The sequence below is a fragment of the Accipiter gentilis genome, chromosome 17 (assembly GCF_929443795.1).
Source record: "Accipiter gentilis chromosome 17, bAccGen1.1, whole genome shotgun sequence".
Taxonomy (NCBI): domain Eukaryota; kingdom Metazoa; phylum Chordata; class Aves; order Accipitriformes; family Accipitridae; genus Astur; species Astur gentilis.
This window is the reverse complement of record NC_064896.1, coordinates 20260141-20286715: the sequence shown is the minus strand read 5'-3', so window position 1 is coordinate 20286715 and position 26575 is coordinate 20260141. Positions and strand designations below refer to the sequence as shown.

The 26575-nt window shown below is 35.6% G+C and overlaps 1 protein-coding gene across 8 annotated transcripts in view; it reads left to right on the top strand.

Moving 5' to 3' along the window:
* PPFIBP2 (PPFIA binding protein 2) overlaps positions 1-26575 on the top strand; it is a 107926-nt gene that overhangs the window by 18792 nt on the left and 62559 nt on the right. For 6 of the 8 annotated variants that reach the window (XM_049820491.1, XM_049820486.1, XM_049820489.1 and 3 more), the window contains exons 2-3: positions 234-329; positions 15298-15512. In XM_049820491.1, the coding sequence (XP_049676448.1) occupies positions 263-329; positions 15298-15512 (282 nt within the window). In that variant the 5' untranslated portion in view covers positions 234-262. Of the gene's footprint in view, positions 1-233; positions 330-9018; positions 9192-15297; positions 15513-26575 lie in introns of those variants that run through there. The other 2 variants (XM_049820484.1, XM_049820490.1) reach the window with 2 other exon arrangements.

Sequence of the window (26575 nt, the reverse complement as noted above, 5' to 3'; positions counted from 1 at the left end):
TTTAGTAAAATCTCTTAAAAAAAATAATAAATGAATTAACAGTGAATGAAAAACCTCAAATCCCAAGTTATCTATCAAGAATAGGAACAATTTTGTTAGTTTTCATATTACTAGACTGTACTTTTGCTAGTGTGGACTTTTGCTTGTGTGGCTTAATTTATAATGTAACAGTGACATATTTTTCTGTCAGGTCTGGTTTAGTGTAATACACATGGTTTCATCTGTTTTTTCAGTAGAAAGTAAAGGTCTGAAGAAATCACAGATGATGGCTTCTGACGCTAGTCATATGCTGGAGGCAGCTTTGGAGCAGATGGATGACATCATTGCAGGTATAATAATACTTTCTTTTACACCAAACTCTTTTTTGATTTAACTATGTTTGTCTTTTTCCCTCCTGCAATTTTCCTGTTTGTTTTTTTTTTACTTATTATTCTCAATTTGTCAAGTTCTGCGACATGCAAATTTCTCTGGTTCAACTGTTATGTGAGGAAAATTTAAAGTAAAATAAAGGAAGAAAACCCGCAACTCCACCTCAGACATGTGTATATTGAAGTAAGAGTGATTTACTTTGCTCTAAGTCTATATGGTAGTATAAACACATCCTAATTCATGTGGTAACATTCCATATTGTATGTGTTAGTTTTTTGTTTCAGTGTGTCTTTGAAAAAAGTTTTCACCAAGTCTTATAGTTAGCTGGATAGTATATATATCTGTATTTTACGCACAGACACATAGATACACATAAATACGTACATATATAAAAATATAGACAATTTTATTTATGATGTATATATTTTAAATAACTTAGCTATTAATTACCTTCGTGGTCTAAGAGTTAGAATGTGTATCTTTTTGTTGACAATTAAATCCAGGAGTGGAGTTATGAATTTCTTTTTTACTCAGCTGTCCACTAGAAAGGTATATGATGCAAGACAGTATTTGCTGTCTTTTGGTGCTTTCGTGATAAGGCAATTAAAAAAATTTCTCTCAACATTACAGCATCCAAGAAGAGAAGTTAATTTCTGTGGTTAGAACTCAGTAGCCTTGGGGTTTGTGCTTACACACCGTTCAGTATGAGCTCCTAAAAGAAGTATCTGGGTAGGGCCATGATCTCACTTGTGCACAATGGGAAAGCATTCACTAAAGCTTTATAAATTTAAACAGTGACACCCATGCTGTCCCTTCATTATTTTTTTTTTTCCCCCTAATGATGAAGTTGTGCTTCTTCCTGCTCTTCTAGTAAAGCTTTCTATCCAGAGACTAATGGAGTTTCCAATATCAGACTAGCTGTTATTAGGCAGGAAGTAATTATCCAGGATTTTTAGTTTAGAGAATCTCTAGATTTTTTTTTTCCTCTCATCCACATATGAATCTTCACTTTATTCTAAATGTGCAAGCTTTAACAGGCTGCTAAGATATACAGAAGTGTAAATGTGACTATGTGATAGATACAACTCCACAAATAACTTTTCACACCAATGGAACAAGTTCCAGGCAAATGGAATTGAGAATTTAGATACGTATTTCCTTCTCCCTTCTTTTTTCTGAATGCAAAACTTTATTCAAACAAGATTTTAACCAACAGAAGTTAATTAGGAGTTTATTTCTTGAGCTCTTACAAAACACGTAAACAGATAGTCAGGGAAGCATTGGGCTTCCCTCAGATATGTAAAGAGAGAACAAGAAAAGCAAGTCCTAAACCATAATTCATAAATTAGGGAACTGAAATAATTTCTTAGCCATTGCAAACCTTGCATTATCATACCAGCTAGTGCTATAAAAAAGCCAAAGTAACATAGAAGCCCATGTCCCTTTAATTATACTATGGAACCTGTGCTCATAAATCATCTGCATGCATCTGGAAATATTAACTCAATACCTCTCTTCTGTGATGATTTATACATAGCCGAGCACACATTGGTGATACGATGGATGCACTGATGATTCTGTTCTTCAGAAAAATCAAGAGAAAGAAAAATAGACATATTCTAGTTAAATTGATTTTCAGATTAGACACTTACTTTCTTCCAGGAATTGCCAGAGCTGTGTGACATGTTTTCATTTGAAGGAAACGGTTAGCAAACTTGCCATGATTTTGAGGTTTTTCATGCTTGTCATTCCATAGGATTTCATCTGCTTCAATCTTTTCTAGATTGAAGATAGAAGTAGATCACGCTTCCAACATATCTCAAATTGTCTGGTATCTCCTCTTATAAGCAATAAAAGACCATGTATTCAACAAACAGGTCTATCACCTTGCTTATCTGAGCAGTGCTATGTTTTGTTAGAAGAAATTTCAGTTTTACTTGAAGGTGCCATTTCATATTCCCTTCAAAGAAATGTTGCAGACTTACAGGCTGTACAGTTTTTCCAGTGAGATGATAATGTTGCTACTCAATAGTGTTTCCATGAATGGAAGCTCTGAAAAAACGGTTATTGTGAGGCTGGTTCTGGGTAAGACAGTAGGTGGTTAGTGTTGGGTATTTTTTCCATGGTATGGAAATATGTGGCGTAACTGATTAAATGGCAATATATGACTGCCTAAGAAAATCACATATTACTTCTAGTTTCATGCTAGAAAAATAATTGAGGTTGGAAGCCAGGTTTGATTTTTTTTGTTTTTAACTTTCTTTTCCTTTTCCCCACTCCTTTTTCAGATTGTTTGTGCCCATAACATTTTAGGGTTTAACCTTGATAAAAAAAGGAATAGAGTTAAATTGTTCAGGCTTCCAAACAACATTGCTTTTACCCCACTCAGTTGCCATGATGGTGGAGACAGTGATACAGAGAAGCAAAGCAAATGATGGAAGAAATATTCTGTGTGAATCAGAAGGTTGCATGTCCCATTCACTGCTGTTTTGTAGTGGTGTTGGTATCCAAGCTCTGAAACAAAAAGATTCAGGCACGCTAGTGGTATGTAGAGTTTGTCTCCACAGTGCAGGGATAGATCATGAGCAAATTGGCAACCTCTTCAAGAGAGTTGACTCTATGACTTCACATTACTTATAATTTTAGTCTAATGTCCACTGATGTTCAATATAATATGGAAAACAGGCTTATATGGGAATATAATGGGAAAAAACCCCGAAGATATTTCCCAGACAATGCATGTCTCGAGTCTTATCAATGTTAATTGAATATTTCCCATATGATTTCAGAATTATATCTACCTGTACCAATAAAAATCATATTGCTTTATTCTTTTACTTACTTTTTAGCTATAATATAAAGTAAAAACTCAGCTGGGTGTGAAGGTTGTTTACCTGATTGATTGATTTATTATTTTCCGTTACTAGAAATAGATAAGACATTTTAAGACAGGTTGAGTTAAGTCTGTTCTGGTTGTTCTCCTCTAGCTAGTGTTCTGTGGGTTCCAGAAATATTTCTTGAATATTCTGGTATGACTTAAGGACAAAATAGATCTGCTGGAGCTTATACTTGGATACAGTTATTATTCAAATTCATCTCAAATTGAGGAACATAGTAATTATTCAAGCTTGATTCTAATTCAATCCAGTAAACTTCTGTATGCAATTTGGGCAGGGACTGGAAAACAGGGAATGTTCTCTTGTTCTGTGTGGTGAGAGAACAAATAAGGTAGGATGCTCCTTCAGAAGGAGGACGGGAGGACTATCATGAAACAAATCAGGACTGAGAGTCTTCTAACTGCAGATTTATATATATACCATATTATGCAAATATTGGACAAATCATCTGTGCAAATGTAGCTGCTCTTAGAGTAGACTGGAAACAGCAAAAAATCAACTGCTTTCAGTTTGCTGTATCCAAATTCCATGGATATCTCACAGCAGCACTGGATTCAAAGACTAAGGTTAAACTTCATTACTCTTGGAAACTTAAGTAGCTGATGAAAAAGATGTTTCATTTGGAATGAGGCCTGAGTGGGTACTAGGAGAGGTATGCTCTTCTCTTGGCCTCAGAAATCTTTGCTTTAGGCACAAAATGAGCATTAATCACTATTTTAGAGAAGTGAGAAGTCCAGAGATGTGTAACTTGCATTGGTTAATTTTTGAAGCTTGAGTAGATGTGTGTATATATATACATGCAAAACCAGCATTCTCTCTGTTTAATGATAAAACAGTCCTGACTTCTTTTATTAGCTGTAGTTATTAAAATATTAGATTGTGGTCTTGTCCTTTAAGGTAAGAACTGGGCATGCAAATACATATTACAAATATTTATGGATTTGCAGTCCTACTTTTAGCCTTCTAATTTTAAAAGCATTGTCCCTTAGTCCAAATGTTAACATAGCTCATACATGATTCTGATTAATCCAGATAAAAAGTCTCACTGTAGACTGTACATCTCAGTGCAATACATAATGTATTAGTGTTTAGAGTGCATGAGGGTAGGATTGTAAAGCAAGATTAACAAATTGAATTTCATTGGGCTTGATCAAATTTGACAGATAGGTCAGTGTTCTCAAGTCTTTTATGCTTCAGTACATCTGTACTGATAACCCACCCTCATAGCTATATAAATTAGGCATGCTAAATGATTAGCCTGATTTGACTAAAATAGCAAAAAGGGCTAATGTGATTGTCAGTGAACATGACTTACCCATTAGCTAGAATGACTTGCTCTCCAAACAGAGGCTTTCTCTAAAGAAAGTGCCCGTATGTCAGGTCTGTCTACACATTCTTTATTTGAGGTGAATGACTTTGGCATTGCTTCCTTCTAAGGTTTGACCAAGTCATTACTTTCCCTTTTATTCAGCTTGTACCCATTTATTAAAATGGGTTTCTTTATAGGACTATGGATTTTGATTATTTTTTCTTTGCAATATATCCTAATGAATTAAAATTTTTATTTTATTTTATATCAAACTGCTTCTCTCTGTTAACAATCTGGAAATCCATTATCTCCTTTTGTGAATAATGACCATAATTGTAAGATCTAAAAACTCCTGTCACAAATTATAGGCTGCAGCTCAAGTCTCTTCAAATTCACCAAGTAATCAGTGTAATTATTGAATTTCCTTTTAACCAGAGCTCCTGCAATTATTGCTTACTGAAAAATAATGAGAAAGTTAAATGTGTTATCACATGGGTGTGTACTGATATTTCAGTATGAGTACTGAAAGATTAAAAAATATAAATAATTAAAAAATTTGTCAAGAAGTTGTCCAAGAAGTATGCATGTTTAAATTCTCTTCTCTTGAGGTGGCAGAACACTTGTGTTCAGTTCACAACACAGCTTTGGCTGTGTGGTACAAACCCAACCACTTCCCACACCCTTGATGAAAAAGGAGCCTTCAGAGGAAATTATACTTAAGAGATGAACAAGATTTTAGTTCAAGTTTAATATATTTCCCTCATAGGATCTATTTGCCAGAATTTGAAGGAGGACCTGTTGGGGGGGGGGGGGGGGGAGGTCTTCTTTTTTTCTTTTATTGTTCTGCACCATTGTAATTTTACTGTGAAAAGAATTGAGTTCAAGTTCCAGAGCTACGCTATGTTCCTGGATGTGTTAGATTACTAAATCACCTCTAGTTAAGTGATTAGAACTTGGATTAAAAATGCAAGACTGGTCAAAAAATACTAACACTCTCATTTGAACCCGTTTGGTTGAATTTTAGGTTTTGTGGAATAAGGTTTTCACTGAGTTCCTACATAAATAATAGGAAATCAAAATTTTTCCTAGTGACCTCATCCTTTAACCATGAATAGTCATATTACATCATCACAGGATTAATTCAGAATGTAAGGTCTAGTCTCACAGCACTTTAAGTGAAGAAGATAGACAACTCTGTTCTGCTTCATAAGGGGCTGAAATTGTCCAGACCAGACAGAGAGCAATTAATCCTATTTTTTGTGGTGTGTGTTGGGGCATGGGGTAGGTCTTATTTGACATACATGCTGGGTGACATGCAGCTGATGGGCAGTACAAGCCTCTTGTGATTGTTTAGAATGATTAGAGAATAGCTTCTATTTTTTCTTTTCAATTTGTACACTTCCAGATGGCTTTATATTTTTACCACTTATGTCCTATTCAAGGTTCACAGTATTTTCAAATTCAAAATTTAGTTTCTATAGTAAAGGTGTATAGCTTTTTATCATTTTAATACAGAGATCTTTGTAGAATTTCATTTTGGAGCACTGAACTGGCACAGACTATAGTTGAAATTATGATGAGGGAATAGAATAATTTAAATAATGAGCAATTTCTTTCATTATAGATCTGAGTAATTGAACAGCAACAGCTGCAGTGGTTTTCTTGTATTTTCTAAATAAATTGTAATTGTGTTAATAGGCTGAGCTTCAGTTATGATTAGGGTATTTCCTTTTTATTTTTCTGGGTTTTTTCAACCAATAATTTTGGCTTTTTTCTGAACAAAAGAAATAATGTAACTACAGCACTTGTTTATCTTGTTACTGCTATGCATTAAGGTGAGCATTTGTGAAGTTGTGCTATACAAGACACTGTAGTGGCTTTTTGAAACCATTAGCTGGAGCATATTTATGCATTGATCTTATAGCAATAGAGGTATGAAAAATGAAATTAAATAATAAATTTCTTGAAATCAGGTCTTTGATAGAGAAATGTATAACTTCCTGTCATAACAGTTACAGAGAATTATGTATCAAGAATATTGGGGGGGGGGGGGGGGGGAGATAGAAATGGTGACCTTTATTCATCCTGGACATTAAAGGGGAAAATATAAAAACCTAACACAAATATTTAGAGTTTCTAATTTGTAGTTCAACATTTATAACGCTTCTTATATCTTGTTAGGTACTGACATTTAGCTTCAGATACTTGACTTTGGAAAAGCTAATGAGTTAGTTCCTTAGATGTTGTCAACAATAACAGATTTATAACAATTTAAAACCTTTTAAAACTTTAAAAGTATAGCAATTCACTGTCTTTCTGTTTATTTAATCTATAATTTTTCACGTCACCTATCATCCTTCTGTTAGGTTTATTAACAACATCTAAGATGTGGTCTCACAAACTCCGCACACTTGAATAACCATTACAGCCATTCGATACTATATTTTGTAGGGGCTTTGCACATGCTGTAGCTTTCAAGTTAAGACCTTGCATAACTGTTCAAGTGCAGTTTTAATCTGTGTTTTAAAAGCATGTGAAAATCATGGCAACTTGCATGTTGATTGCGCGTGTGCAGCGTTGTCTACTCATTCCTTACCCAGGGTTGCCAGAGCAACCTGGAGTTTGGAATTTCCTCAATTTTGAGTGCTTAACCTTGCAAGAGGTCATTATAGCTGTTTGGGCTCCTGTCCCAAAACATGCTTCCCATACTCTCACTATCCTAAGCATATTTTCTCACTGATAGTGGGGGTCTGAGCACAAGATAGAGAGTGAAGGCTCTGAATCTTGTTTGTAATACTGATGAATTCCCTCTATAAATGGGTCAGTACTACAGAATCTTATGGAGCTGAAAGCATTGAGAACTTGTTTTCTATAAACACTTAATGATCTTTTACAAAAATAGATGTTTAAAATTGTTTTGTATACGACAAAATTGTCCTTTGAAGGTCCTAGTCAGTGATTTAGTGATCAAGTCGGTCTTCAGCTTCCCTTGCATGTGTTCCTGTCTTTCCAGCAAAACAACAAAATTAGAAGTTTTCTTGAAAGTAAGAGTTAAAACTAATTCAAAATGGATAAATCTTTGCAATTGAAATATGCTACTTTAAAGTCTTTATCTCTGACTATAGATAAACAGTTCTGTAAGTATAAAACAACAAAATTACTGTCATGACCTGGACACCTACATCAACTCACCAGAAATGCAGTACTGCATTGTGTTTATGCAAAACAAAATCCATACTTCATAGGTATTTGTATTAAGTTTTGAAAAAGGATTGAAAAGAAACAGAAATGTAAATAGCTGCAGATACAATATGTAGCAAAGAAAGGCAGTTAAACCATGATGGCCATAACCCCAGAGGATTGAAAATCTGAGACACAAAGGTTCTTTTGTGGTTTATATGATGTGATCTGCTTTTCAGTACATGAGTCACTCAGTTTTTTAACAGGCTAGTGAATAGATTTCCAAGATTTAAATTTAAACAAGTTTTATCAAACATGGGACTTCTTTAAATTCAAAATCATAGCTTCTCAACTTCTTACTTTAAGGCAATGAAATTGATTTGAAAGAGTTTTTAAAAATCAAAATAGTGTAATTTTTATGAAACAAGATGCCTTTATTTCCTCACAAAAATGGAATGTTCTTATTTTCCCTATGCTTTCAGAGATTCATTTTTTTCATGAAACAGTCTTCATGTTACCAGTAGCTTACTACTGCTTACTACAAACAATTATGGTTTTTATACTAAAAAGATGTATTTGTTGTCTCACAACACTGTTTTAATTAGACTGCTGGTTTCACTGGCCCTAAATACACGTATTTTTCTGTGTAAATACGGGGGGAAAAGAGAGAGAGAAAATTGGTGCAAGTATTTGTTCTTCTTTGTCTTTAATAAAATGTGTTGATCCTGTTTTTTCCTGTGTGATGGAGACTCGGCCTCAAATCTCCATCATAGCTGCATAATCCATCTTCCCAGCTGCTTAGCTTGTGTTTCTGGATAGGAGAGATCTCTTTGTTTTAGTTGTGTATACAGTACCTAATGTGCTGCACATCACAGCTTGGAGTCTATAAGCATGTAAAAGGAAAAAACTTGAGTAATTACATAGATAATTTGCATAAGAAATTATAGACAGTTCTTGAAAACTGTCTCAAGGATTCCACATGTGGTTGTAAATAAAGCTCAGTTGAAAATCATCCGAGCTGCATGAAACTTGCATCTGAATGTGGTCATTAATGTTTCTAGGCTTTCCTAGGGCTTCCTGCTAATCCAGCTTAACAGTTACTGTTCCCTATAGTTAAAGATCTAAAAGCAGAGATTTGACGAGAAGCTAATATGAGCTATGATTCAAAACACACCATTTGTGATGTATTTTACATTACAGTATTAGAAGAAAGGATTTTGTGAGCTACCTCTTCAGTCCTTTGACAGAAGGCTTAGGAACGAGGAGGCTGAATTATGTTCCATCCAGACCTTACTACTAGTTTACATAAATTCACGTTTTCAAGGCTGTCTTCATGAGAAAAAGAGACTTGTGCTTCAAAGAAAATTACACTTTGTAATCTTGAAGGAGAGAGGAAGAACTTGGACACCCTATATACTCGTTGAGTAAAAACTCAGGTAAAAAAAGTTCTCTAGCAGTGTAATGATTGACTGAAAGGCCAGAGAAAATGTATGCTTATAATTTCATTCTAACCACTGTTGGTCAGTTATCAAAACTGTTACCCTTGAGTATTTTGGCTTTATAAAAAGTCATCCTTATCCCAGCATAGAAGTAGCTTTGGGGTTTTATTGTGGGGCTTTTGTTGGTTTTTCTGTTTTCTTGACTAAAGGAGTTAGCAGTTTTAAGAAAATCTCTTTTTAACCACTGATGGTTGAGTTGTGTATTACCAGGATTTTTTTCTAAAATTCCACCGGTTTTAGAGTGAAAAGACTGAGATCATAAGGATGAATGCAGGGGATCAGAAGTTAAGATGTAAGGAAAAGTGAGAGATCAGAAACTGTATCTACTGCTAAGAGTGATGAAAGTTGGGTGATGGATGAATGTATGCAATGTAAGCTGAGGGGAGTGGATTTTCAAACTAGCAAGGCTTTCTGCTTCTTTCTTTATTTCTGCTTAGTAACTTATTTTTGCAAGCCACCAGTAGTTCTATTTTTTCAATAGGTTATGTATTTGCCCAAAAGGAACGTTTCTTTGAAGCCATTCAGCTAATTGCAAGGAACTTTGAACTAAAAATGTGCTTGCATGGTTAGGGTGTAGGAAATGTGTAACTTAAAGGTCGTTTTCCTTTTTTTTTATTACTTTTATTATTCTTTCTACCATACATATACTGTGCAGCAACATTTAACCTCCTTCATACACTGTCTGTATATGTAAGCCAGAATTGAGCTGCTTGGAATGTCTGAGTTCCAATAATTTTTCTTCCCTTTCTTTCTTTCTTTCCTGCTCCTCTAAGGTGGACATTTATGATGATTAATCGTATTCCAGTAGTACACTAGGAAACCATGGTGTTGAATATTATATAAACATAATGACAAAAGATTCCCACGTCCTGTTTACCCCTGGAAAAAAATGAGGCACAGGAAGACTGTGACTTGTACAAGGCTATACAAAATGAGTCTTTTTGCAAGAGTTCAAAACTGCACTCATTTTTCCTGAGTATCTATAAAATTCTTATGCTTGGACCACATTCTTCCCCACTTCAGCTATCTATAATAAAGCTACACACAAATTAATTGCTGTTAATGGTATTGTGTATTGGTAACACTGTGGCATCTCTTTTTTTGCATGATTCTGCAAGGAGATCCAAATTCTTACTGTCTGGTGCTAAAACTTAATGTGCTTTGCAGCATGATGATATAAAGGTTTAAGCTAATGCAAAGAAATATAATTATTTACTCCTATGCACTTTTACTTCTGTTTTTTCAGGGTGTGTTCTTGTCCTTCTGGTGAGCAATATATATCCTACTTAATATGAAACTACATGGAAAGCAAATAAGAGAAGCAAGCCTGTGATTCTTTTGAATTTAAGCAGTAAAACAGGAAGCTTTCTGAATTAAAATGCTGAGTCGAACTCTCCATTTCTGCATTTCTTTACCTAGTATAAAGTGCATTAGTTATTGTGTTCAGAGGAATCTTCATTTTCCATTTCAGCTGGGAGAATAAAAGGTGCTACAGTAGCAAACCAGTTTAAAAATTATTTCACAAAAGAGTGCATGCATGTATTTGATGGGGAGGTGTGACAGGTCATGTTCTCTTAGTGATGCACTTGAGATCTGTGGGTAGCTCCTGTTCCAGACAAGGAGAACTACTCATGGGAGGGCCTTCTAAGTTTTGTTGAGTACTCTGGCCCCTAAGCAGCAAAGCAAAGCACTTCTAAGTCCTTGCTTAATATTTGTGATCCCAGTGATTTGAAGCTAGTGGAATTTTGATTGCTGAAAGCTAGAATCTTCAGCACATCTCAGAATCATGCCCTGTATTCTTGGCATCATAAGGATACAGATATGGTTTGGGGTTTTGTTTGTCTTTCTGATGGTGTCAAACACGGGTACATTCTTCTCTCACCAGTGCCTGCTTTTTGAAGTCTAAGTACAAATCTTGAATAGTACTGATAGATATATCTATATTAATAATTTATTTCATGGATAATAACGTCAGTTGAAAGATTTAAAATTATGAATGAAATTGAGCCTTTCAATCTCTACTTCCTTCATTTAACTTCAGTTGGTATTAATCGAAGAGATGTTTTTCCTTTCAAGGTTTAATGGAACTCATGCATATAAAAATTTACAGACAGTTCACTTGTAAGATCATTATATCTTTATTCATATAAGCAAAAAAATACTGTGCTGTCTGTTTACTATTATTAGCTAAGAAAATTTTGAAGTATCTTTATTGTCTTCTGCAGTTTAAAATCCTGTACTATTTATGCTTAAAATGAATTCCAGTCATAGGTATGGGGTAAGTTGTAAGCTATACCAGCTTTTGCGTGTTTGTTAGGTAGTTCAGGGAACACGTGTTTGCCATAAGGATGTCTGATGATTTTCATTTGTTGCATCTCTTTTTGTTAGCAATTAATAGAAAAATATTTCCTTCTGGCTTCTTTTTTATTTCTCATTTCATGCAAATTTAAATGGAGGGAAACTTGAGGCAGGAAAGGGAACAGTAAGAAAAAACCCTGAAAATTCTTAAATTGACTTTGTCTCAATATTGACTTTGTCTCAATCACTACATGTCAAGCTGATGTTCCTTCCCAGTAAAAACACATTACCACCTTCCAAATGTCCCTACACAGGACATGACTGTCCTCAAGACCCACCTTAGATTACTACTATAGAAACTTGGCTTATGTGCCTTACACATGGACCCAGTTCTTGAGAGTACTGAGAAATTATGACCTTCCACTGCTGTGTAAAATGCGAGACTTTGAGGATCCTTAGAATTCTGCCAGTTTGAACAGTCAGCTGAAGAGCTTGGAATAACTGAAGCATATATATGGAATATGCCCAGTCTCAGGAAATCATGTAACATATAATTCCTGTCTGGCACTGGCTATGCTCCAATGCTTGAAAATTTTTACCTTTATAGAACTGTGTTTCTTAAGGGTGACAGTTCTTTCATTTGCCAAGATTAAAGAGTGTGTGTGTGTGTGTGTGTATGGGGGTTTTTTTCCTAGTGTTTTGATAGAGGCAAGTCAAATAAAGGCGTGCCAAAATGTCTGTACTTCACTGTCATTGAATTTTCCTACAGAATTTAAAATTGTTTTCTGTAGAAGGTAGGTGTTACCAGTAATGTTGTAGCCATGATTATCTAAGGATGGGGGCAAGATGTGATATGTAGTGTGGCATTTAGACTGGTGAGGGAATATGTCACCAATACTCTCCTCAAGAAAGTTAGTGGTATGTATGGTATGGCTGTATAAACTACCTAGTATAATTAACTGAACTCGTGAACAACTGTTTTAAATCTGTATTTATCTTAAAGATTATGGCTTTTATTTCACACCTGAAGTATTGGTTGTGGGCCTGAAAGTTTGTGTGGTTTTGTTTGGATTGTGTGGATTTTTGTTTGGTTTTTTCTCTCTTGTCTGTATATAAAAAGTATTCATATAAATAACATGAAGAATACTATCGCAGAATGCTCTATTAAGTTTTTCCCATGCTGTATCTATTTTAAATTGTCAGTTCATTGAAGGGGTAGCTAACAAAGCTGATTATGAAATAACTTTGGAACCTGTCTGCTTTTCTAGTGTGAAAAGTGCTTGCTAAGCAAAAAGAAAAAATTAGCATGGAGTTTTCCAAAAGAAAGAGTGAGAAAACTAGTTTAAAAGTCCTAATGTCACAATAACCAAGGAAGCCATATCTTTAAAAGTGGCATCCATGCTACTTAAGAAGACAATGCCAGATTTCAGTTAGTGTGTGTGTAGTCAGCCACTCCGGCTGAATGAAAAGATTTAAGAGGTTACATGATCCAAATGGCTCTTACACAATTTGGAAATCTGCTATTTTTAGTTGCTAGAGTTTAATATTAATCTGCATTAGGAAGTACATAAACAGAAACAACTATAAATAGCTGAGAGTATAGAAATACACAAGAAAATATGCTCTAGTGGTTAGAATACTCAAATCCAGCAAAACAGTTAGTTGATCCTCTCCTTGAAAGGAAACAATTCAGGAAGACAAGGTTGATATATGAGGTGAAGTTGTCCTGTGTAGCAGTCTTGTAGCGCCGGATATTGAAGAAACTTTATCTTGGACGTAGTCTTAGCCAGAAATTAAGATGAGATCTCACACCTGAGGTATTAAAATAAACTCATAAGCAGCAGAAGTCAACAAGACCAAACAGGAAATTATGAGTTTGAAAAGAGGTTAAGACTCTACCAAATACTCCAGTAGTGAAAATAAGAGTGTTGCTTTAAAAAAAATAAAATCCCTACTACTGAGCCTTGCAAAAACTTCAGACATTTCTAGAGATGGCTTTGCATTCTTTAAAACAGTCAAACAAAAAGCCACATATATTCTACAGTAGAATTCAAACCACACAATTTTTTGCAAAGATATTTGATCTGACAGAATTCTTTTTGTCATTAAAGCAGCGGTTGAAGGAAAACTGGTTAATATTTAGAATTTTCCCAAAAGCTTTGAGAAAAGTTAAGCATTCACAAAATGAGAGACAAAATATTGTATTGGACCAAAAACTGATTGAGATGGAAAACAACATTAGGATTAAATGTACAGTTAGCATTTTGGTTAAAAGCTAATCTAGGTACAGAAGGCATTTCAGTGTACTAGGACCTAGAGTGTCAGTGTATTCATGAGTTGCACTCAAGTATTAGTTGTATATCAGGCTATATGTAAAATGAATCATTGGGTTCAAACATAGTTTGTAATGTCCGAATCATGGCGGATAAATAACCACAGCAGGCAAACTCACATCGATTAATGCAAAGTAGTGTGCATTCAAGAAGAAAATTTGAATTACTTATACATCCGAGTTTCAAATTAAATAGGTCTGCTCAGGAAAAAAACCTTAGAAAATAATTTTCAAAGGCCCAGTGAAGATTTCTGTTCCTAAATAAGATGTAAATGATGTTAAACACAGGACTAAAATGAAGAATAGTGTGGAGATTATTATAATCCCCTTGTGTAGATCAATGATACAGTGTTCTAAGGAATACTATATGCTATGTGGATCCAACATACACCTGTAAAGCATGTCACAAAATGAAAGGATTGAGAGGAGTACAATATGAATGATCAAAAGCCTAAAAAAATTCTCCCATGAAGTCAAATAAAGGGGGAAAATGTGATCGCTTATGCCAGAGAGAACAGGAATGAAGGCATGAGTACAATGTGTTATGTACATGATGCAACAAATTGTACATAAAAACTGTAAAAAGTAGAGCAAATAGAAGTTTTCCATCTGACTAGTTCTTAAAGAAACAAATGGATATTAAATGAAATCAAGGTCTGAAATTCAGGACTGAGAAAAGATAGCTCATTTTAGTGTGCATCTTATTGAAACACAGGGTATTAAGACAAAAAGGCTCTGAGATATTAGAATTTGTGTTATTTATAATTCTTCCATCAAGTGAGATGTGTTTGTTGCTGTGCTTACTGTTCTTGAGAAAATAATATTGGTGCTGGAAGGTTGGCAGGAGGGAGGTGGTGTAATTTAGAGGGCTTTTTGTAATTTAGAGAGCTAGCAAAGTTTCATAGCCATTTTTATTACTAATTTTGGGGTTTTGTTCTCTGTGGGAGGGTTATAAACCTCCTCAAGGTCACATATTTTTCTAGTTCTGGTAACACAATCTATTTTCATCTAAGTTTCTTGTCAAAGGACTGCATCAATCTTTCTTAAGTTGCTTAACACTGCTCTGTGTGGAGACTTCTAACTATGTAGCTGAGAAGTTAGTGACATCTCATGGTAACCATGGAAAATTACAGGTAATTTGTGGTAAGGTTTTGGTATTTGTAATTTAACAGACATTGCAACTGTTTTCTACATCAAAATTATTTTTTAATATGCTTGTACACACCTCTCACATTTAATTTTTCAGTGTCATTATTTATCTAGAGACTAACTCAAGTATTTGTAAGCCTGAAATACCGATGCTTGTCAGTTAGCTTCTGAAGTCCAAATGTTGTAGTGTGTAGTACCTATATATTTGTCACTTACAAAACAATTGTATTACATTATCGTCTGTCCTGGTTTCACTTGTTTTAGGTACAAAGTCAGCTACAGAGTATGCTAATGGTGGTTATGATATTGTGTCACCTGCTCCATCAGTATACTTGGGCACATTTCAAATTTTGCATCTCCTGGAAGATCTAAAGATGGCATTGGAAATGCTAGAGGATCCTCAAGAGAAAGAAGCATTGCGAAATCAAATTCCAGGGGCCACAGCACTGTGTATACGGGAGTGGTTTGAAGAGAATCTGGTAAGTAGTTATTTATAGCTTTTCCCTTTTGTTTGCAAACAGCATTGGTTCAAGTATTTTGATACTTCAATTATTTTTATAACAACTGAAATCTGCATACTTAGAGAGCTGCAGGGGATGGTGAGCAATCATAGAAAGCTGAGGATATTACCACTTTATGTGCTGATTACTAAAGCAATGTAGATATAGGAGTGAAAGATGTTGGTAAAAGACCTTATTCTGTCCTTGGTGAGAGAAAAGATAGTAAAAATGAACTACCAAAAAAGTTACCTTTTCTGTGGTTTTTTTTTTTTTTTTTTTGGTTTGGTTGGTCCTTTGTTGGAGATAACAAACAAGTTTATAATGAGTTATAAAACTTTTCATTTTTAAAACACTAATTTGGCATTGTCTGTTGAAGGGACAAATTCAAATTGCATGATTCTCCTATCCTTTTCCTCACTACATTTCCTTTACCTTAACTGTCAGTATTATGAATCTCCAAAGTATCTTGTACACAAGGCAGTGGTGGTAAACACGAGAAAGCTCTAGCTTCCGAATGTGAGACCTTCCTCTTGGGATAGATGGAGAAAAAACAGTTGACTACCTGGAAAAGATTGAGGCTTACCAAGTGAGGAGCAGATCTTCAGACAGACCTTAAAAGAGGAGACCCATTGGATGTAAAGAAAGAGAAACAGCAGGTCCTGACAGAAAACTCCTCTTCACCAAGCCTGTCACTGCAAGTGAATAGTGGTTTGCTAATGAGTAAAAGCTACCTGTCACTTTCTTAACTTCAGAAAAGTTTTCTAGATGAATGGATTTTCTTCTGGCTTTGTCAATGCATGTGACTTCTATGTAACTGTGTAGCTTCTGGTTCAGTGTTTATCATCTGCTATAGCTGCCTTGTGCCTATTGTAACCTAATGTTGTTGGAAAGGTAGCTGCTTTTCTTTGAACTTGTCAACTGCTGGTTTGTTGGCATTCTTCACAGAGTGCAGGTCTATGGCTGGAAAGTCCTGTTTGGAACCGTATGAGAGAAAGGAACGAGAATTTGATACCAGTTTTGAAAGCAAAAGGTGGAGGCAATGTTTAATTTGGATTTACAATATTAGATTTTGAGTCCAAACCCTCAGGCCAGCTCTTACTGAATTCCTGCTTTGGCAGAAATTTTAATGCTTCTTCAAAGCTTTGCAATAGCTGAAAGATATTTTTAATGCATAAAAGGCATAGATTTGCAGAGTTGTTCACAGTAAAGTTGGCCCTGAACCACTAAGTTGAAGAGTTTGAATCTGGTGCTGTGGCTTTTGGCCTCTCTGTTGCAGAAATATTAATCAAACTAGCTTTTCAGCTCTACAAGGTAGGCCACACTTGATGTTTTGACTCTTCGTATTTATATACATGTATCTCTTCTTTTTTATGGGAAACCAGCCAAACAGAAGCCACAGTTCCCTCTTAGAGTTGCATTTTACTGATGTCCTAAAAGCCTTTTCTAGTGCATCAAAAGTAGTATTCAATTGATAAAGCAATTGGGCAGTCTGGGTTCAGAACCAACAGAACAGGGAAACTGGTGGTATACAGTATCTCTAGTGCAATATGTTGTGACCACTGTTTTTAAAATATTTTGCACTGTTCTGTATTGAACAATTCTGCACTTCTTTTAAAGACATGCACAGGGAGGGTAGTGCACAGTTGCTGTGACTGTTATTCAAAAATGGGTAGTAATTTATGTATTTATAGACCTTTTGTTTTATATTTTTTTTAAAATGCAAGTAATTTGTAAGCATGCACACAACTTCCATGGTCTTCAAATTTGGAAGAGCTTTCTCCACTGACAAGCAGCAGTTTCACTTGGAAATTGAGAAGTCGTCTGATAAAATTCAGCTCAGTTCAGTGAAATGGAATATGTATTTCATGGTTATGTCCCATACTGAAAATTCCTTAATTCCAGCCCAGAGCTGTGAAACATGATACTTGATAAGTGAAAAAGGATAGTCAAGATAGTAAGCTATGGAGAATGAGAACCCTCTAGCTCAATGAATCCATTCCCATTGGAAGCCTCAAATGAAGTTTGGTAATCATTAGTCTATGAAATGTTGGAGTGTCATTAAAAAACTCCTGCTCAATTCCCATGGTTTAAACACATCAAGATTGAAGTGGTTTGCTGATTTATTAAAGATTTAATTAACTAGAAATCAATGAACTATGTATTTAGGATCAACATCAGCAATACAACAGATAAACCAGAATACTAGATGCTTAAGAAATGTTAAGGAACACCTACAAATTTCTAAATGCTGTTCTGTAACTAATTCCAAAAAGTTAAAATCACACAGACATGCACACATACACATTCACAGTTACACGCACACCTCTCTCACACAGCTGGTGTTGGTTACAAGCACGAACAGCCTCTTTTGTGAAGTGGGTTCCCCTATCCACACATCTCCTAATGGACACGTGGGTGCTTTAGCGTTTGCGTGTAGCTGTGGAGCTCCCTTCGGTCTGCTAACCCACGCGCTGGTGAGCAAGCACCCCATGAGTTCCCACAGGCACCCCTGAGGTGTGGGTGCCCAGTTGTTGCAACTGGTAACTATCAGGTAAAACATCATTACATAGAAAATGCCAGATACTCTCAAGTGGAATTTGCTGCAAAGTGTCTCTTCTAAGCATTCTCTTTAAAGTGTGGCTGATAATTCAGTACAGAGATTTGGAATATATTTTAATTGTTGCATTCAACTGAAATGTTACATAAAACAATGTTTGATATCAGTAGCAATAGTTGAATTGTAACAAACTTTGGAGTGGATGGTGAATTTATGCTTTTGAGCTGTTTTTTAGAGCTATTATAGGTTGGATTGGAGGGGGAATTTCTTTTGTGGACAATTATTTCCACATCTGTTTATTTTTGGGGCCCATGTACCTTCCTTTGAAGCTGGAGGGCTGATCTAGCATGTACTGAATAAGCTACTGGTTTTAGAGAATACAGCAACTGCTTTGTTTCTAACATTACAGGAATAGGTGAGGTCAAAAATATTCCCAGCTTATCCTGACTAGGAATACACTCGAAAATAAAGATACAAAAAGCAATCTGACATTTATTTTAAAAGTAGATAATCATGCTTCTTTCAAGAAGAGAGTGTTGTTTTATGATTCTTCTTCACTTATATGCATGCTTGAAAATTGTGTTAAAAATCATGGCAGCTGCCATCCTTAATCAAGAATACAATGTGCCTTATGGAAATAATTTGAATTTGTGTTTTGCTACTGCGCATATTGTTTTTTAATGCGAAATGGCAGAAAGGGGAGTCAGAAAGATGGCTCAAGACTAGTTCCTGTTGGATAGAATCAAACAAAAGCATTTAACAGGTAGCATTTTGGTTTAAGCAGAAGTACAGAATAGAAGGCCCAATTATTTTCTTGTGTGTTCCTTCTGCATTAGCAGTCATCATAACCTAACACAGCCCTGAAAGCTCTCTGAGACAGAGTATGGCTATCCCCACTAGTTCTATTTGTGCTACACAGCAGTACTTGGGATTGCAGGTTAGAGGACAGAAAGTGGCTGAAGCTTCTTTATATTGTTTGTTTGTGTTCGAGTATCATCTAGAAACTAGAGCTCGATTGTACTAGAATGGGAAAAATAACTTCTGTAGAAAATTGCCCCTTGGCCTTACAATCGAAGTAGCTTTGCAGCTTTGGTAATTGCCACTTAGTATGCTGAACTACACTTAGTGTTTAAATAAATAAGACTGTAGAGTTTAGCATTTTGGTGAGCTTTGAGGCACATTGGCTTGTTACTGATCAGTCAGGAAGCTTTTTGTTGTTGTTCTTGTTGTTGTAACTTACATTCTTTGGTCTGTCTGCTATAGGTGTGAATACCAAAGATGTGGGAAAATTTAGATATGCCTAGAGTGTGAAAACTGTAGACATTGTGTTTCATACCTGATACTACCTTGCTTACTTCCTCTTTTGAAAGCATCTGCTTTATTCCTTTTTATGGAACCATTGGTGATGATTTAGTGTTTCAGTGATTTGGCGGAGTTGGATTTTGTGCTTATCCTCTACGATCCTCTAAAGAAGAGGCATGCCATTTGTAGAATTAAAGGTGTGCTTTCTGAAAAGGCTCCTTTTTGCATTTCTGTGGTCTAGGATCTGTCAACATATCAGGTTCTTGAGTTTACAGTACAACTGAGCAGAGTAATTGTGTTGCTGCTGCTTTGAGATAGATGAAAAAGGTTTGACAAAGTAAACACTGAATTTAGAAAGATTATTGCTATGTATCATAGAATGAGGATTTAATAGTTGCTGTAACTGCACAAATCTTTTGACAAAGCTAAAATGGAATAAAGCATCATTAATTATAGACTTTTAACTACTTAAGAACTGTATTAAAAATTTTTGCCTCAAAGTGAATGTCTGGAGTGTTTTACATGCTTTACAATTGTAAATTCTTTGGCCTTAAAAACAGAACAAAAAGATCTGGGGATTATCATTGGGAGTTCACATAAAATAATTTTGTGTATGGTTTCAATGCTGCTTGTTAAATATTTTAGTATTGCTAGTGACCACATGATATATTGCAAAGCAGGTAGTAATTTCAGCATTAAAAATTAACTGCTGCAGTAACAACTGACTGTTTGACTCTGTGACCTATGAGAAGAATGTATTTAGTTACAGTTTCATTTCATAACTCTAAATGAACTTCTACACTGTTAATTCTTTTTTTTTAATTCTATACATCTTTATGGAGCCCTTTTCTGAGTAAAGAGGAACCCTAGTGTTCTTACAGTGGTCATAAAACGATTTTAAGCATGAGTGAAAGCCTCATTTCCAGGATTGCAAAACATGATCTTCCTTCCAGTGGAACATTTATATTTAAAGCAAGCCACTTCACCATGTAGCTTTATATACTAACCCTTAAAATGTTGATTCTTGAAAACTCATTAGTATTGTCCTGATTATGTTTTTCCTCGGAAGCCTAATTCTGAAAGGCTTCTAAATGTTCTAAATTTGAGGAAACAGGAAGGGGAGAAGAGCAGAAGAAATAGCAGACGATGTGTGGTAGAGGCAATTTGTTAAACTAATGCAATTTGCCTTATGATATATGCTGTGCTTTGTCTCATTTCATACTCTGTGTTTTTGTAGTGGTAAAACCAGACTTTTTAGCAGAAATAAGATAAATTTCTTAGAGTCTTGATTGCCATTTGGTCATGATTAACAATCAGAAGAGATTGTTTCCACTCTGTGTTAAAATCAAAGAATTTTTTTTCCCCAGTGTCTTCACAGGGACTCAGATTAAAACAGTAAACCCCAGTTTAGAATTCTGACTTGGTGGTGTTTGTGAAGTTTTGAAATTACTTCAAAGTTTTATTTTAAGTATGTGTTAAAGCGCTCTGCTGAAACATAATCACTGGTCTCTTTGTTTCACTTTTGTCTACAATTCATTTTAAAGAGTTATCTGTCCAGAACAGAGGCAGAAAATGACTGCAATACAGGGCACTTCAATATACTGAAAACATGCTTTTATAAAAGTATCAATAGGATTTTTCAGCAACAGCTGAGTGGGAAGAGAATATATTCTGAGCAATGCCAGTTAAAGCCGATATATTTATCTGCTGGTAGATTTGACTGTGGGACTCGACTGTTGAGAGTCACGATGGAGCTATATATAGCTGAATCTTCCCATTGCCAAGTGGTATTAACACATGTTAAATTGAAAATGGACCAGTAGAGCCTGCTTGGGACAGTGTAGAAAAGCCATCATTCCGTAAGCATTCATGTTTATTTTTGCCAACTTGAAACATTAGATGGACGTGTTTTCTGACCAGTAAGTAGTCAGAGTTGAAAGTTGTATGACCCAGTCCTCTGCTGTGCTCCAGCTCCTTTTCAATGAGTTAGTGGTGCATGGAAGCCCTGAACTGGAAGATCTGCTCCCCTCTGAGTTCCCCAAGCATGTTAGAGCAATTCACAGCACACAAGAAAGAGCAGAGAAGTGTCCTTCATATGTGCAGCTATTTATGAATACTAGAGAGTGCCTTGGAACTAGTGGAAAGGGGGTGTACACAGCTTGCATGGAATTTTTCTAAACCAGGCCTAATTTTTTTAATGTTCTGTGGTTGCTTTGTCTGGGAGTCAACCCTATCATCTCTGACTATGACTGCAGTAGCTGTCAGCAGAGGTAGGAAAGTCTTCTCTGCACAATGAACTAATAGAAGCTTGAAATAGCTTTGCAGTGAGTAGGGCTGATTTAGATCTCATTCTTAAACGTAGTGAGGTGGTTTCGGCATTTTCTTTCACCCTTGTAATGGTCGGCAATGCTTACAGAGCCACCTTTAAACTACAATGATCAGGAGTGATTAAACAGAATTGTATTATGGCCTTAGGCTTAGAGTACTCATGGAAGAGAGGTGGTATTCCTGTTATAAAAGCAGAGCCTGTATTTTTATATGTTAAGTTTTCCGAGATTTCAAGGTAGATTACTGACATATTGTGAAGTTTAGCCCTTGGGGGCAAACCTCACCTATGTGGGCTATCCACATGTTGATACTGTCAGAGGAAATAGAGGACTACTCTATAGGAAGCCATGATTGTATACGGAAATTGCATGTTAGCCTTCAAAAGCATTAATACAATCTATTCAGTTCCATTTACCTAAGACTCTTTCAGTTGTTGGTTTCAGTGCCTTCCTTTGCACTAAGTGGCTGAATATCACATTAGTTCATCTTTCCTTTTGTGTCTAATGTTACCCATGGTGTCCCTTTTTCATTTCACATTATCATCTGTCACTAGAATTTCCAGCTGCATTGCTTTTCACTGATTTAAATATGATACACTGTATTAATTTAACAAACATTACTGTATAAATGCGAGTGCTGTGAAGTATGTGCTTTTTTAAGTGTAGCTAGAGGAAACATTTGAAGATGTTTTCCATAAAGTAATTAACAGAGGGATTGGTAAGAGACAATTATTTCATTAAACAATGGTGCTACCAGATAAGGTATAAAGGTAATGGTCATGTAAAGAAGCTGGGGGCAAAATTTTCTTAAAGGTACTGTATTGATTTGGAAGTATTACTTGAATGTTAGAGGAAGGGCATAAGTTTGAATTATTTCTGTATATAACCTTTATTCAGATTTCACAGAATTTGGATAGGTTGACCTATCTTATTTGCTAAATGTTATCAGCTATGACAAACATGGCAATAATATAATTCACAACAAAATTATTTCATTCTCTTTTGGAATAGTACGCTAATAATAGTGGTAAACAGGCATGTATTTAGTTAAAATGCAGCTAAATATATTTTCAGGTTTTGTGGTCTTTCAAAAATGGAAACATTGTACTTATTCTAGACATATTATGCAACATGTTGGCATAGTACTCTTCTTCATAAGTAGATAAACATGTGCTTTATTTTCTTGAAATAATGAAATGCTTAAGAAGAAAATGAATGTTCGTATATTCCTTATCAGAAAAAAGGACTTGTAAAGGTTTATCTGCAGGTTGTTCTGGTTTGGGGTTTTAAATTTTTTTTCCATTCTGAAATTTAAAAGAGAAAATCTGATGTGTGTCATCCTGAGGACAGGCAAAAGGTTACTTGGTAATATCATTGATATATGTGCAAACACTTGGTAAATGTCCTGTTTCAAATGTTTCATATACTGATTTACTGCATATTTAGTAATTTCAGTAGTGCTTTTAAACCTTTCAGATACAAAAGTAAACCTGAATTATTGTAGTATGTTGTGTGGTAGAATGTAAATATATTTCTTAAAATATTTTCTTTATGTGTCAGTGTACTCTTTTTCTTGCTTATAGCAACTGGGCAGGAGTGTTCACAGTGATTTAATTTTTTTCTCTTAAGTAGAAAACATTTTTTAGTTTTTATGCAAAAACATAGTACTCAAGTTTCTTACAACCCACATTTTCTTCTAAATAAGTTTCATGCAAAAAGTTATAGCTCTTCTAGAACTTGGGCTGGAAAAAGTATTTCAGCATATGGCAAGGAATGTTTGAAACTGCCAAGAATGTGCAAATGTCTGTGTATGAATTAATAAACAGTAAGTTCATCTAAGTATTGGTAATACATTCTTTATGCAAGCCAAGGGAAGACAGCTAGTTATTACTTGAGCAGTAACTAGAAAGGACATAGTAGTGCTAGAGATATGTGATACCATGCAGCCTGCAGATGGGAATGACTCCAAAGATGTCAGCGCCTGTTTGAAGTATTACCTCGCCCCCCCACCCTCCGAATATGCAATAAGGGTGAGGGTTACCCATTCTGGCTTGGAACTAATGGCCATCTAAGTCTGATTATTTCTGAAATACAGATTTTAATCAAAGAATTAAGCCATTAGGATTGAGTGCATTTTATGCAGGGAGAGGATTATTTGTTCGTATATCTACATAACATTATTTCTAGTCTGTTTCCCAGGATACTAGTCAGTTAGGTTTTTTTTTAATTATCAGGAGTAAAGCAAATGTGTTCATATACAGGATGCCGTTGGTTGTTTTTTTTCTTTTGTTCCAGGGGTTTCATCTTTCTCTGTCACTTAGGCATTATCAGTTAGTCATGATTAAGACTCTTAAGACAAATTATGTTGCTGGAAATGCTTCATCTAGATTCCTGAAGACATTCCTCACCATGTAAAAAGGATTTCTTCTTCCATTGTCTTTTGTGCAAATAGCCTGAATTTCTTTTCACACAAGAATTCCTGTGCAGGCGTATTCTCTCCCTCTTTCTTCACTCTGAAACGCTTGCATTTTTCTGCAGCATGAGAATCACAGGTATGTGAATTGGCATGCTGAGGAAATTTTTCTTTTTTAAAATCTGGTCTTAATCACTTTGTTTCCAAAGCAGCCCAAACACTAAGATTGGGAGGAGCGCAGAGTAATGGATGTAGGAAAAGTTGATAGTAATTCTTGGGAATGAGTAAATTTTTGTGGCATGCCCATACTCAACTGGATTCCCCTGATGAGGCTGGGAAGACACATAGCTCGTCATTTCAGTTCTTGCCCTGAAAGGCCAAGTGTATGTTCTTCTGGTGTTTTCAGAGGCTGATGGGTTTTGAAACCAAAATGATCTAAAAGTTACTGCTGAAAAGGAAGAGAGATGCTATGCTCCAGGGACCTGGACCTGATGGAGGCTGAAGAACTTCTGCTCTGCTTCCTATTCGCTTGCCCTCTAACCTCCCAGGCAATGGAGTTCCAATACAAGAACACTATTGTCAGTTTGCATTTGTGCTGCTCTGAAAGATAGCAAAAACCTGTGTTTTAGCACAAATTTAACTGAATAAAAAGTAAAATTGCCAAAATAACAGTAATAAATATGATTTTATAATGTTCATAGGGCCTCAGCTGGATGGGAGAAAGAGGGACAGTGGTGGAAAAGCAAACAATTCTGTGCTTCCTCAGCTCCAGTGTTGGTAGAAGAGGGATTACACCAGACAGTCAGATTGCCCTTCCCTCCACAGTTCTAAGAGGATTTGTGGATGTTTTCTTGTCTCTTCATAGGTCTGGAATGGAGGGACATGAGACGTATAACTGACTGTTTAAAGCATTGTGTTACTTTCAGTTTCAAAGCTGTTACAGCATGTCTGTTTGCTATTTGAAACAGATTTAAAATTGTCTTTGAAATATATTACATGCTGACTAATAAAGTAATGGGTTGCTCAGTTGAGTGTTTTTTATGGGTTATGTTTCAGCAGACATTCATGTGGCTAGCACCTTTTTTGTTCTGCAAATGGAGTTTTTAGCTCTATCAACAGTGGCAGTAATCAGTTTTCTATGGAAGTACAGAATTGGCAAAGAAATCCTAATGGGTTTTCACACAGCTTGTGGAGTATATAAACTTTGTTAATTTTAAACATTTTAGTGCCCTACATTGCATTTATATTGCCGTAATGTGTGTTTTCATTTATTTTTGGAGATTACACTGGAGAAAATAAACAATTTGGTGGGGGGAGTAATAGCTAGATAATTCTGTCTCCATGGGGTAAACACTTGAGGGTGGTGGTACTGCAGTGATAGTGGGGGATTTTTGCTTGTTTGTTTCTTAATTCTCCATTGAACTAGAAGTTAGTGCTCAGTGAAGAACTACACACAGACATGGATTTCCTAAAAATAAGAAAAAAAAAAATACAGTGGTAACCCAATGAAGCAATCCTCAGATTGCAACATATTTTCCGTATTTTCACACTGCCCAGAGAAGGTAGCCTGCTTTTCCAGTGAAGCGGAAAACTACTCTAAGCAAATCTGGGGCAATTGGTTTGCATGCAGTTGGTGTCTGAAACTTTTTCAGGCCAAAGCTCAAGCAGAATGTAAAGTTCAGCATGCAGGTGACAGGCCAAAAGTGAACATGTGACTGCCTGGAATGTATGTTGTCAACATTCGTGGCTGATAAGATACAGAAAATTCAGATACGTTTACCTTTTAATCAGGAAGAATGACTGTAACAGAATCAAGAGGCCTTTGCATGAAATCCAGGACAAATGACAAGGCAGAAATAAGGTATGTTTGTCATTTTAAATACTTCTAAGAGGAGAGATGAATACTCGCCTAGCTGCAGACACTACACTGAGGCACTAGTAAGTGGAGTAACATAGTTTTCGTGTAGGTTTTTTTAATGAAGAACAAAATCATTAAGCAATGATATGTGGTGGAATGTTTTAAGAGACGTATGTTTCACCCTTCCCTAAATAAGGCTGGAATGAGAGTCTTGGAACCTATGTTTTGAAATTGATAAAACGTGGAACTTGAGGCTCCGTAGTACTGGTGCTATGGGATACATCAAACTTTACCTCAAAATATTGTGTATTTGCTGTTCTCCATAATTAGATAACTAGTTTTCTGGGGGGAAAAAAATGCCTTAAGCTGTAGGGAGTTCGTGTTTAATGTCAAGAGAACCCCTATTCAGTCTTCATTCAGTTTGTCAGCCATGACAGAGGCTGTCATGCATAGAGAAGCATACTATATTAAGTGCAACTTAATTTTTATGATTTTTTTCAAAAAAATGGACCACTGACAGTGTACTAAGGCTTTTGCCAGATGGTGTGATCTATTCAAGAAATAGCTCCTCTCATCAACTTCAAG